We start from the raw sequence: 14,694 nt of genomic DNA on the forward strand, positions 1-14,694 counted from the left end.
TTGTTCACTTACTTGTCATTCTTAATAGCATAGAGGTAAGTATAACAAAATTAACTCAATCAATGTGTCTTCAACTACCAAAAACCTCGAAACTGTCTTGAGCAATCTCAAAAGGTTACATTTAATTTTCAACTGCACAAAATACACAAGTATGACTATTAAAGACTCACTGAAAATATCTTTCCAAGTACAAACAAAAGCAAAGCATCAACAGAGACCCAGGATGAGGCAGAAGTGATGACTACATTATTAAGTCTCAGCTCCCCAAACTCACACACCTCAGGAAAGGAGAAGGGATAACAGGATCAGCACCAGACTAATGCACTCTGCTCTCAGTCACAGGACTTGATTTCAGTGTCAAAAAAACCCTCTGTAGAAAGTGCTCTTCTTGTGAAAACACCCTGCTAAAAAGCAAGCACTGAAACAAAGTAAGTGATAACCCTGGAACACGTTCACTAGTTCCTCAGAATGAGCCCCAAGGTGTTTGGTAAGGGGGACAGAGGAAGGAGGAGATGGAGACAGACCAACAAGACACACACACACACACACTTCTAGTCTCTGCCACATTAAAGAAACTCATTAAATGGCACAGCCTTTTTTCTGTGTGACTTTTGTTACTTTTGTTCCCATGTGGAACATCCAAAGATTTAAATACACTGTCAAGTCAGATTAATCAAAGCCATATCCTCTAGTTTAGCATAAAGAAAAAGAAGTCATAAAAGAATTCAAATTTGTTCACATCTTGTAACGGAAAAGAATAGGTGAATTCATATCTGCTATGGTTTCAATAAATCCCATCCAAAATTCAGGTGTTGCCAATGTGATAGCATTAACAGGTGGGGCCTTTAAGAGGTGATTAGGTCTTGTGGCCTGCTCCCTTATTTCTTGGCCAAATAACATTTCTCACTCAATTAAAAGAATCTGGGAAGATCAGTCTAAGTTTATGTGGATATTACTTAGAATGATAAAGTCTATAAACCAAGTGAATGCGCTATTCAAAAAGCCAAAAGAAAAACACTGACGGGTTCAGCTACTTTGGATTTTTTTTTTTTTTTTTTTTAATGACGCTGGGTAGCAGGCACTCAAGGAAGTCTACTTACCACAATATCCTCAGGAAATGTGTCTCTGCTGAAGGAGCCATCATCAAACATGACCTCATAGAAGGTCTGCGATGTCACAGCCATCACTCTGCAACTGTAATACCGGGTGTTCCGATGCTTTGTGATGACCGTCTGACCCACAGAAATGACCTTCTCGCAAGCCTTGGATTTCTAAAAGAAGGGACACAAAAAAAAAGGAAGAAAAGAAGTAAGAGACAGAACACGAAAAGAAAGGACATAAAATAAAACATATTCATTTGAAAAGCAATCATTTATTTGGCCAAGATATAAAACAAAATTTATAACATAATATTGAAGGATAATTTAAAACTTACAGAAAACTTGCAGGAATACAAATAGACAATACTTGTTTATACTAACACTCTTTACCCAGATTCATCCATTGGTTTTTTTGTGTGTGTGCATATACAAAGAGAGAGAGAAAGAATAAAGTGTGTGTGTATATATATATATATACACACACACACACACACAATTGTATGTGTATATGCATATATATCAACTTCAGGAAACTGAACACTGATAGCATACTTTAATCTCCCATCTATACTCCAGTTGGTCAACTGACCCAATAGCAGCCACTATGCTTTGCTATGTGTGCGCTCACCTCAGAGTGTTTGATTCAGCAGTTTAGAAACACACTTTGTGTAGAGTCTAGAAAGGAACATTTGAGACTTAATGGAAGCCTAAGGTAAAAAAAAAAATCTCAAGATAAAAACTAATGGGAAGCTATTTGTGAAACTGCTTTGTGATGTGTGCATTCACCTTCCAGAGTTTCAGTTATGTTTGGATTCAGCAGTTTAGAAACACTCTTTGTGTAGAATCTAAAAACAGGCCATTATGGTATCCACCTTCCCTACCCTCAAAATCCCAAGTACAGAATCCAGTTTAGAGTCAATTATTGCATTTAGTTGCCACATCTCTTAGACTTCTTTAATCAGGACCATTTCCTCTGTCTTTGTTTTATGGTATTTATACTTTGGAAGGATACAATTCATCCTCCTCCTGCGTTTTAATAAAGCATGGGTCTTAAGTTTCCACATGATTAGATTCAGGTTATACATTTTTGGCCAGAATCCCGAAAAAGGTGATGTTGACTCCTTTTCAGGATGTTTCATCTGAAGGCACATGATGTTTGCTTACCCTTCAATGGTGACGTTAATTTTGATCCTGATCAAATTGTAGTTCAATTTCTCCACTTAATTACTATTTTTCTCTTACACTAAAGCAATCTGTGAAAGACACTTTCTTCACTATGTAAATATCCTGTTCCTCATAAATCTCTGTTTAGAATTAGCATCTACTGAGTTTTGTGCATAATCTTTACTGCAATGGTGGTGTATGCTGATTTTTCCTGCTCTACCGTGCCATCCACATTTATTAGTTAGTTGGCATTTGGTAAGCAGCAGTCTCCCATATTTCCCTGCACCCATCCATTCATCCAACCATCCATCCATCGATCCATCCATCCATCTGTCCTTCTATTCATCCATTGTCATTATGGACTGATGCATTCCTCCTCTCCAACTATTTATAGTTCATACTGTACTTCCATTATTTTGGTGTTCAAACTGTCCCAGATTTGACCAATAAAAGCCCCTTCATACTGGTTCTTGTGAAATCTTTTTTCTTTTTTTTAAACAACAGTTCCTTGCTATCTTATCTGATAAGATGTTTCAGGATCATCTTGCTCCAGCCCTGAAATTAGCCATTCCAGGAGTATGGTTTAGTTTAGAGTGCACTGACACCAGAGACTAAGATACAGGTGCTTAGGTGTGCTCTTATTACAGGAGTATCTTTGCTTCTCAATCTTTCCAGTAAACAGAAAAATGAAATACATTCACGTGTGCACATATATGTGCATAAATACACACACGCATATATCAATTTGCCACGCATATATCAATTTGCCACAAACACACATATATTGGAAATCACCAGTTGAAAATGATATCCTATTCATCCATGCAGGTTCTTTGTTGCCTCCCTTGATTTCATGTATATTCATCCTTTCTCAGTGAAAATCTTGGCTTCTACAATATAAAGCTATTCACTCATTTACTCAATCCTTAAATATACCCAAGTAATTTTTAAGACCTGTAGGAGAGCTGTATTAATAGTTTCAGACTAGAAAAACTAACGCATATGACAGATAATTTTATTCTTAAATTAGGAATTAAGACTCGGGTTCCATTACCAGCTCATACTGCAACAGCTGGGTTGCAGTCCATTCCTAAGAATATGGGCATGACTTGTGGACTCAATCTTTATTTCATTTCTTCCTTTCCCCTCTTCTCCTTCCACACATATTCCTGGCATCCTAAAAATACATGTGTAGTCCTCAGGGTACATGTATCAAGGTAGGGAAATACAAGACCTAAGAATAAATGACTTTGGCCAGCACGATGGCTCACGCCTGTAATCGTAGCACTTTGAGAGGCTGAGGTGCGCTGATTACAAGGTCAGGAGTTCAAGACCAGACTGGCCAATGGTGAAACCCCGTCCCTACTAAAAAATTCAAAAATTAGCTGGGCATGGTGGCTCGTGCCTGTAATCCCAGCTACTTGGGAGGCTGAGGTAGGAGAACTGCTTGAACCGTACCCAGGAGGCAGAGGTTGCAGTGAGCCAAGATTGTGCCACTGCACTCCAGCCTGGGCTACAAAGTAAGACTCCATCTATAAATAAATAAATAAATATAAATAAATGACTTCTCAGAAATATTTGGCAGAGTGATTGGCACATATTAACTCTAGAAATGTTAGTTTGTTGTGTTTTGGGTTGTTTTTATTTTCAAGATAAGGCTATAGTCCCCATTCCCCTTTCAGGAACTCCTACAAAGCCTGTACCAACTAGGAAGAGACTGCAGTCAACATCTAATGCCAAAGTCTGCTCTGAAGATATATATCAGATCTTTTTTATATCAGCCTCAAAGGCTCATGCATCAACACCAATTTGTTTGATGTCATGAGCTGTGACCTGCTTGGAAGGCCCTGAACCAACCTCATGGGAAGGTCCAGGCCCTCATAATCCCCAAGCACCAACATTAGCCTGGCATGTCATCTGTACCTAAAGAAAGCTGGGACTCATTAAACCTCACTCTTTTCTTGCACAGATATTTACAATACTCCTGGGAAATACAGTTTATCATCATCCAGACTCATAAGTCAATCAGAGGCTTTGATTTTGTTTCCCCCATGAATATCAAAAAAGCTAAAACACCTTGCAGGATACAAAGTGTTACGCTTAATCTTTTTCTTCTAGAAACCAAACAAAGGCATACCCAGAGAGTCATTCATTCACTAATTTCCTCAACTGTCATCTGTAGCTAGCCAGTGGGCACCACATCTCGTGTTGGAGAGCCAAATATACAAAACCACTAAGACTGGATTCCTGTTTTCCTGGAGCAGGCCTACATAGGTATGTGCCATGAAGCCATCTCACAGGTGGTGTGAGAGAAGACTGATAGGACACATGCCAGCATGCTCTCTACAACAGGACTCCTCATTCCTGAGCATGCAGCAGTCAGAATTAAGGGAGGGATACAATCAAGGACAGACAGACAGAGTGACAGGGTGTTACATAACCCTTAGCCTCAGTTTGGTCATCTGTGGAAGAAATTACACCTAAATCACAGGTGTGCTATAAATCAGGATGAAGCACAAAGGACATCTAGTCTTATCGGTAGCAGATTCTCAGCAAATCCTAAATGGGTTCATCTAGGAAATGAAGAACATACCTGAGACCTCCACCTCAGGCTAATCAATCACTCTCCTATGGTACCTGAGTCAGTGGCATGGATGAGTGGGCAGCACCCTGACTTCACACTGACAAGGATCAGTCCAGCCCCAAATCACTGTCTGGAAAACAATCCAGGCACTCACTCTTCACCTTACCCACTCCAGCAGCCTCTGATTCTCCTCTTGTGAAATTCAGGCACATGACTATGGTCCCTAGGAAGGAAGGCATAATGTGGTCTCCTCTCCATCCCCAGGGCTCCCAATGCCTTTGTTTACAAATCTCATAAGACCCTGGCCACATGACTCTTTCAGTTACCATTCCTTTTATGACTAGCAATCAGTACCAGGGCTTGTCTTTTCATCCACAGAACACAGCACGGTGTCTAACACTGTTCCTGACAGATGAATGGATGGATAAATGAGTAAATGAGTGAATGGGCACAGACCATTTTATTTTTTTTGAGACAGAGTTTCACTCTTGTTGCCCAAGCTGGAGTGCAATGGCGTGATCTCAGCTCATTACAACCTCTACCTCCTGGATTAAAGTGATTCTTCTGCCTCTGCCTCCTGAGTAGATGGGATTACAGGCGTGTGTCACCACGCCCAGCTAATTTTGTATTTTTTGTAGAGATGGCATTTCTCCATGTTGGTCAGGCTGGTCTCAAACTCCCAACCTCAGGTGATCTGCCCACCTCAGCCTCTCAAAGCGCTGAGATTATAGGCGTGAGCCACCATGCCCAGTCCAGACAAATTTTCAAAATGGAAGAGGAATGAATCTATCCACTCCTGTCCAAAAAACAGCAAAGAGAATCAAAGGCGCATTGTAGAGGATATCCCTATTCATCCCTACAGGTTCTGTTTCCTTGGTTTCTCTTTCTTTGTCTGGGTGTGCATGTATGTGGGTAGGGGAAGGGAATAAAGAAAGTTTAGGGTGACATTCAGTGTCTGGAAAGTAAAAGAGGCAAGCCAAGGGAAAAGGAAGGTGATGCAGGCTTTATAAGGAAGAGGCTGGCTCTAGATCGCAACTATTTTCTTCCTGCTTAGGATATAAAATTTATGCAGATTGGCTGGTTAGAAAATGGCCAGTACATACATTAAATATACAACCTTCATCTAAATAAAAATTCTCAGCAACTTCAGGCATGAGCATTTCATGAGGAGTACTAAGGGAAATGGACTCTTTCATAATGCTGTTTTGATAGGATTTTTGATTTATTTCTGCAGACAAAAATGTATTGACAAGCATAACCCATAACTGATTATATAGCCTCAAAAATATTTCCTGTCAGAAAAGCCTAAGAATCCATTGATGTTAAGAATGTCATTTTTGATCAGAGAAGACAGACGTCATGTGAGGGCATCCATCAGATTAAAGAAATGGCTATGGTGTTCTGAAGATTAGTGTGCAAGCTAAGGTTGTAAAACTTGAATTTTCTTTAATATGAACTAAGCAGAAATGAACAAACAGTGGTTTTAAAAAATATACATGTCATTTTAAAAAATGGTAGAGCCAGTTAGAGATGCTGGGGATATGATAAAAATGTTAAGTAAAAAAACATTATAGACATTCCACAAAAGCATAAAGAATTCCTAGGAACAATAACACATCTAGGGTTTCCAACATATGTACATACACATGAGGTAATTAAATTATATCAATAATTTTGTTTAGTAGTTTTATTTTGAATAAATAGATGATACAACATCTACTGACACTCTTGACAAACTCAAGTGGCTTTTCCAAGATCTCAGAACAGGTGAGAAGTAGTCTAGGGTGGTGCTCTCCCATGACATGTGATACGGTATGGCTCTGTGTATGTCCCCACCCAAATCTCATGTTGAATTAGAATCCACAATATTGGAGGTGGGGCTGGTGGTAGGTGACTGGTTCATGGGGGTGGTTTCTAATGGTTTAACAACATCCCCCTAATGCTGTCTTGTGACAAGTTCTCAAGGGATCCAGTTGTTTAAAAGTGTGTGTGCATGTCACCTCCTACAGCTATCTCTTCCTCCTGCTTGGACCATGTAAGATGAGCTGCTTCCCCTTCGCCTTCTGCCATGATTATAAGTTTCCTGAGACCTCCCCATCCAACCTTTCTGTAGAGCCTGCAGAATCATAAGTCAATTAAACCTCTTCTCTTTATAAATTACTTAAGTCTCAGGTAGTTCTTTATAGCAATGAGAAAACAGACTAATACAAGATGGGGGCTCCAGACCATCAACCAGAAGAATAAACATGGAAAGAAATGAGAGAGGAAATAAAACCAACCAGGATATAAGCATGGGGGAAAAATGAGTGAAGAAATAAAACCAACCAGGAAGTAAACATGGAAAAACCTGAGTGAGGAAATAAAACCAACTAGGAAGTAACACCAATAGAATTCAAGCAGTGGCATAAAGAAAATTACATTTCTTTTTTTTTTTTTTTTTTTTGAAGCCTTCTATTTATTGAATGGAAGGAATTATTCTAGATACCTGTTGAGGCACTTCCCACGTAAGATGTATTTACTTTCCCCAATATACCCACAGGGTTGGATGAGTAACTTGGATTTGGAGCATGTCTGGTGATAAAAACACAGAATGTATATGTTCTCACTTTTCACCTACATACACACATGTGTACACATAGATACACTGTGGTAAATTTCCAAACTGCCCAAAAATCTTCACTCCTCCCTGCTTCCATATCCTGTGCATGTGACTTTGTAGTTCCTCCCATCAAGGACTGAAGTTTATTTCCCACCCTTTGAATCTGGGCTAGACTGTGGCATACCTTGCATTAGCCAAAAGAATACAGCAGAAGTAATGGTACACAAATCCATAGCCTTTTGTTTAAGAGGCCTTGAATACTTCTGCTTTCTCTCTAAGAAACTCAGACTCTGCTGTGTGAACAAGCCCAAGTTACCTTGCTGGAGATGAGAGATCACACTGACCACAGGCTATAAACATGTGAGGGAACCCAGCCAAGATCAGACAAGCTATTCTGCAGCTGACCACAGATGCATGAGGCAGCATAGCTTAGACCAGGAGAACCCCTTAGCCAAGCCTAGCCTAAATTGATGACCTACAGAATCATGAGCTAAATAGTTATCACTGGTTTAAACCACTAAATCTTGTGATGGTTTGTCACTCACACAGATACATATGTCTAGGAAAACATCTGAACCAGGCCTGAGGCTGCCAGGAAGTACACATGCACCACCCCAGGAAGGTTGTTGGGAGTATTTGGAGCCAGGGACCTCTCTGGCTACTTTGTGAAGTCCTACTCAGAAGCATGTTTTCAAATGCATAAAATAAACACACAAGATTACAAACAAATGATTATATTAGAAAAATAAACTTGTTTTTCTTTCCTTTTTTTTTCTTTTTCTTTTTTGTTTCCCTGGTTGGGAAGGAAAAATAATATGCTTTTAAAATAATGCATTAAATACTAATATCCAAAGGTAGGTCTAACAACTATTAATATCCTGATTATGAAGTTGCTGATGAGCATAAATATTATTTTTAAATTTCTGTTAAAATGGTAGTATGAATTCCATTATAGACAGTTACAAAAACTGTTAATGCAATCTGTGCCTATGCTCAAAATTGACAGAACTGTTAAATTTGTGTTAGAATAAAATAAATTTGTTTTTTTTTTCCATTTTCTAAGAGACAAATTTTTCTTCATAATAATTAAAAAGAGTTTATCACCTGGAATATTTAATGACACCGTAGCCTATCTTTTAACAGCAGCCTTATGAAAATGGCAACAATGCTATTTATATAATGGTGCTTGTACACACTGTCACTAAAAAGACACAGTAATGAAATGAAACTCAATGAAGGTACCTTACAAAGGGTTAAGTTATGGAGGCTAAAACAGGTAATTTTGGGGTAACCTAACCTGACACAGGAATCTACCTTAAATACTCAAGAGCGGACATATGCACTGCATTCTTAAATATAATTTCTCCCCATTGGGTTTTTGACAGAGACCAGAGAGAGAACAGTTAATCTCTAAGGCAAGAGCATGGAGGGAAGGGGGTTTGTGAGGTAGAATGAGGGACGATTCCCTGCTTTAGACTTATAGGTAGTTTCTTATCAGACCTGGCAAGGCTGACCTGTGTTCACATCTGAAAGGAGGGTTACCCAACATCTGGCAAGATGAGTCACGGGCAGAGATATCATCTTCGGAAAATCCCCACCTGGGTTCTCTATCTACATATCATGTTAATAAAGTGCATAAATACAATAATGTATGTAGAAACGCATGGCACCAGCAAAGCTGAACAGGTGAAGAAACCAAACTAAGAAACTTAGTCAATGTACAGGCCAAAGAGCACATTTCCATTTGTATCCAATGACCCTTTCACCATCTCGACTTTGTTATTTCTCCTTAATTTTATGATTTAATAACCTGTGAGATATTATTATTGTATTTTTCAAAGTATCCATCTTATAAAAATATTTACAAGGATTGGAATAAATAAATTAATACAAACTATTTTTCTTTTACCAAAGGCATGCAGCAGGAGTTACTCATTTAAATTTGCCTTGTAATAATGAAAGCTCTCTTTGTAAATTATAAGAGCTAGGTAAAAATCCTCTACCCAGAAGAACCTAAATCCCTGGGGCTTCATGAAGAAATAATTGCTCTTACAGCACAAATGCACATATGACTCATCAAAACATCACAAGTATTTAATTTTCTACATGTCTTTTGGTTCATGTGTACTTTTATTTCTCATGAGTTTTTAAGTACAAACATATAATACAGTGGGAAATGGTGCTAAGAAGTTCCCAGCAGATTTAAGGTCTTGTTCACCTTAATGCCTGTAGAAGCACAAAGAACAGGCTGAATTAGATGCTGAGAAACGACTAATTTTTTTCCATGAGCTCACCTCGGAGGTAGTGGCCCTGTTTGGTAAGTGAAGAGGACTGGAAAGAGAGAACCATCTTTAGATACATCAGAATCTTTGCTTCACTGTGTTAATGTGGCAACCTCTCAATAGGGATGTACCACCTGCTTGCTACGTATTCTAAATAGTAAGCAACTTAATTCATAAAGAGCAAAGACGGGAGTTCACATTAGTTAGACTGGTGGAGCTGGTAGTGGGCCACTGCTAAGGTAAAACCTGGCATGACCTTCGCCTACAGTCACATCTGATTTCATTACTGTCGCTAGAGAATCAGTGAGTCTCCAGATGCTAGGCCCCAGAAGCTCTTCCTTGGCCTTTTTTATTTCAGGAGTTCTCTAGGCTTCTTGGGTGGCAACAATATAATAAAGAAAGAGCAATAGATTCTGCACAATCCCAATCATTAATAACAGTGTGTGTGTGGTGTGCATGTCTGTGTAGAAATTAACGAGATGACTCTAAAATTTTTATGAAAACATGAAGAACTTAAAATACTCAAAACAACGTTGAAAATAAAAGAACAAAGTTGGAGGAATTACAATCTGGAGAGAATAAAATGAGAAAGAAAAGCAATAACTCAACAATAATATGATATATTCTTTAAATGACTTCTGATGAAACACTTTCAAACAACAGAAGCAAGAGACACAGGGTATCACTGAATGGTAACTCTTGCCTGTAATGATTTCTGACTCTCAATTACAGTTGGTGAATGGGTTAAACACACCTAAAACACATGTAAACATTTTCTTATTGAACAAGGTAACCCAAAGCAAAACAGACTAATTAAATAGTTTAACAGATTTTTCTGTACCACCAAGAAAGAAGTCCAGATAAATCATAACACCATGTAAACAAATCCAAGTCACAGTCTCAAATTAGAAAAAGGACAGCTAAAACAGAACAATGTAAATGAAATGTCATGTGCTCTGATTCTGACAACCTGAACATTCTGTAACTTTTGAACATTGTTGAACCTCTCTGAAGTTCAATTTCATAATCTGTAAAATGGGTATAATCATATTGCTACCACACACAAGTTTACTATGAACACCAAATGAGATAATGTACTATATGTAACTATAAAAGACACTATACAAATGTTAGTTATTATTATACTTTTATAACTCTTATCTACATTGATACACTGTTCCCAACAAAGATGGGTGGTCATTTTGAGCAGGAGACAAAATTAAAGAGGAAGAGGCAATTGTGTCTATAAAGACACACTGCTTACATGAGGAGAGAATGAGAGAGAAATAGAAAACACAAACTTCGTAGGTTTCTCTGGACTACAGGAGAAGCAGCTAAAGGTACAGTGAAAGGAAAGTCAGCCAAAAGCTTTCTACTGTCCAACACATCCACAGCAAGAGTGGAGATTCTGCCTATCTCACCAATGTTAATCAAAGGGGATAAATCCACAAAGTTTTTAAAGTCCAGTATTAATCCGCAAACTAAATCCATCTGTCAGATTGTCTAGTGTTAATTGAGTGGATCTATGTACCCAGCACTGTGCATGAAAGAGAAGTATGTTACGGGGTTCACATGGGGCAGGAAGGAAAAGAACTGGGGTGTTCTAACGTGTAACTGCATCCTTCCTAGTCTCTTGCCTATGGCCCTCCTGTTCTCTATCACCTAAGGTCCATATAACCTTAGGCGGACCATGTAACCTCTATTAAATCTACATTCTCAGATACAGTAAGGAAACTGCTCTGTTCTCCAAATACGTAATAAAGATGTAATTTTAAGGTATAATTAAAAGTGGATGAATATAAGGACTTCCAAATTTCGTATTTTATTCTAATTCCTGAGAAATACATGGGGAAAGATGAGCACACTTAATTAAAAGGCCTACTCAAGGAGGGACAAACAAAATAGAAAAGAACTCATTAAGGTATCTGATGCTTACAAAGAAGAAAGTTTCACTTCTCCCTGCCTCCTGCTCCAAGCAAAAGCTTCTGAGTGCCAGGTCTGCCCAGTAATGGCTGAGAGAGAAACCAGAATGATATTTTACTGAAAGATGTAGAAACAGAAATTTCTTATGTTTCTTCACACATTATAATTTCACTGACCCACTACACCAGTGTGGGATAAGACAAGAAAGGACATGGGATACCTCTTGATGAAAAGATGCTAACTTCTGACTGGCAATAGTCAAGAAACTGCACATTTTCCCTGGAAAGAAAAGAGGTATTGACTTGTATGTCAGAAATGTGTCAGAGGCTAGGATGCTCCAATAGCCCACAGAAGGACATGACAAAGAAGATAAGGCAGTCCTCTGGAATCACTGGGTTCCTGCCAAGAGGCTTCAGGAGGCCTTTTTAGCTAATTCAGAGTTTTGTGTATCATATTTGTTGAAAGTGGGCATATAATCTAGATTTGGAGAGTAGCCTTTTAGTTAGAAATATTGGAAGTTATCTCATTTGATTGTCTTTTCTATTGCTTGCAGTTAATAGTCTTAAAAATATTATACTTTCATTACATTTTTGTCAGTATCTAACGATTTCATTATGGTTATGGCATCTAATTACTGTTTTCTACATGAAGGAATTGAATATCCTGCCTCTTACACTTTATAAGATGTTGTAATGTCAAATACCCTTTGCTGCTGTGTGCCTGTTGACACATTCCATTTATATTTTTCTACTGTATCTATGATGCTTGACTCTAATACCAATGTTAAAATATGAGATTAGTGTCACTACCTAATTTTCTTAACAAGCTATCAGAGGATTCTGCCTGCCTTAATTTTTTTTTAAAAAAAGTATAAACTGCTGAAAAGCTTAAAATTTCCTGGGAACTGAGAAACATTAATTCTGTGCAAAAGCAAGCATTTTACATGAAAACACACCTTATCTATTCTTAAAAAAAAATATTAACCAAATAGATGGTTCTTGGAATGGAAGACTTGATTTTCCTCAGTAAGTTGGCCCTTGAAATTGCCAAGTATCAAATGTCCCATGTAAATATTTCTTTCTTTCTTTTTCCTTTTTTGTTTTTTTGAATGGGGGTCTTGCTCTGTCACCCAGGCTGTATTGCAGTGTAGTGTCACAATCTTGGCTCATTGCAATCTTCACCTCCTGGGCTCAAGTGATCCTACAACCTCAGCCTCCCAGGTAGCTGGGACCACAGGCGCACACCACCATGCCCAGCTAATTTTTGTATTTTTGGTAAAGATGGGTTTTTGTCATGTTGCCCAGAATGGTACCGCGTTGGCCTCCCAAAGTGCTGGGACTACAGGTGGGAGTCGCTGCACCTAGCCACATGTAAGCATTTCTTAATGCAGCTGCCCCCCACAGTGGGGTCTGGGTCTGCTAACAGGCTCCCTGGTTCCATGGTGCACTTGGTGGTGGAAATGACAGAGCAAAGTAGGAAACACAGCACTGACATGTTTCACCGAAGAATTCTGACGGGTCGGCTTTTGTAATAAAAACCAAATACCTATACCAAAATGCATTTGTCATGAATTTTTTTAAAAATCAGGGCCAATCTGTAATGTTATAAGGACAGAGTAAAAAATTTTGGTAAATATTTTTCCTGTGAAGCCACGTGATTCCACACAGAAGTAAATCCATATTTTGAGAGAGATGAAAGCTATTAAGTTTTACTAATGAAAATGTTAATATGTTGCTGTGATTATTCATAACTAAATAGGTGCTAATTCTCTTCATTCCAATTAAGTTTAAAACGTTATCAATTGTTATTAATTTTTCAATATACCTATATATATATCAGAGTAGATAAAATTTTGTGGTTTTGTCCCTGAGGGTGACAAGACTCAGGAACATGAATTCCTAGCTCACAGGCACATTGTCAGCTATTTCCAGAATAAAGCAGAGTAATATAGCTGCAGAGAGATTTTCCAGGTGCTTCCCAAACTACAAAATGTTAACTACTATGAACCAGGTCTAAAGGGTTTCTCCCCAGAAAACAGAATTTAAGAAATATTATGGCAGCAGCCCCTCTCCTCTGAATATGTTTTATCAAATAGTATAAAAATGCTGGTATTAAACCAATTTTTACCTAAAAAAACAGCAATTTCATATGTTCATCCTGGAATGTACCATCTGGCCTCACATCAGTATTTATCAGGGCTTTAAGATATGAGTAAGTCTTTCCACGAGACTTCAGCATGGTTCTAAGTGGCAAGCAGTAAAGAAGCGGAGCAGGAACCTGAACGCAGGACTGCTTGGAGTCAAGATTGTTTTGGCTACACCACACTCCCAGATGCTGGCAACTCCTGATCCTTTCTAGCACGAGACTTTGTGAATTCAGAATTCTGAGAAGTACCAGTCCTCTGAAGCCAATTTCCCAGATTTTCACGATTCATCAATGTAACAGGAGCTCATTAAACGCTCGAGAAATTGTTTTTCATTAGTATGACAAATAGCCTGGAGTTCAACCATTTTTAAAGTAATCTTACCAAAATCATGTTAAACTCTCCTGCCTTCTTTCATAGAGTATGCTGAGGCTGTTGTGAGCATGGGGGTTTGCAGCAGCTCTCATGAAGCCCTTGTTCTATTGATGGAAAGCACAAGGAGAGAACCATGATGCTCACTGACCCAGCCCTTCCTATGGAAATGGCTAAAGATCAGCAATGGGAAAACAAATTCAGGGGTACTGAACAGGGTTCAAAAATGTTTAACGGGATACATTTAAATTTCCTGCAAAATTAAGAAAAATTTTATCTGCACTGGCTTTACTTGATAATGTGAGTAAGAGAAAGGTAGGTTCCAAATGTAAAAATTCTAAAAGGTCTGTGCTAAATATTCCTCCTTCCAGGCAAATCTAACCTTAACTTTCTATCATCTGGGAAAAATGGACAGGGAGCTCAAGAAAACCCTTCTATCGATAGAAAGTTGAGGGATTTCTTTTTAAAAATGGGTGTGAGATTTAGGAATATTGATCAGATTCAGGTCTGAATAGCTGTAGTATTTT

The 14,694-nt window shown here is 38.4% G+C and overlaps 1 protein-coding gene across 5 annotated transcripts in view; it reads right to left on the reverse strand.

The window, feature by feature from the left end:
• The window catches only part of KDM4C (lysine demethylase 4C), a 390,541-nt gene that overhangs the window by 41,838 nt on the left and 334,009 nt on the right, over positions 1-14,694 (reverse strand). For all 5 annotated transcript variants that reach the window (XM_012451385.2, XM_012451384.2, XM_064381825.1 and 2 more), the window contains one exon: positions 1,101-1,271. In XM_012451385.2, the coding sequence (XP_012306808.2) occupies positions 1,101-1,271 (171 nt within the window). The remainder of the gene's footprint in view (positions 1-1,100; positions 1,272-14,694) is intronic.

This window comes from Aotus nancymaae, unplaced genomic scaffold, assembly GCF_030222135.1.
Source record: "Aotus nancymaae isolate 86718 unplaced genomic scaffold, 86718_ANA_hifiasm-v0.15.2.pri h1tg000003l, whole genome shotgun sequence".
Taxonomy (NCBI): Eukaryota; Metazoa; Chordata; class Mammalia; order Primates; family Aotidae; genus Aotus; species Aotus nancymaae.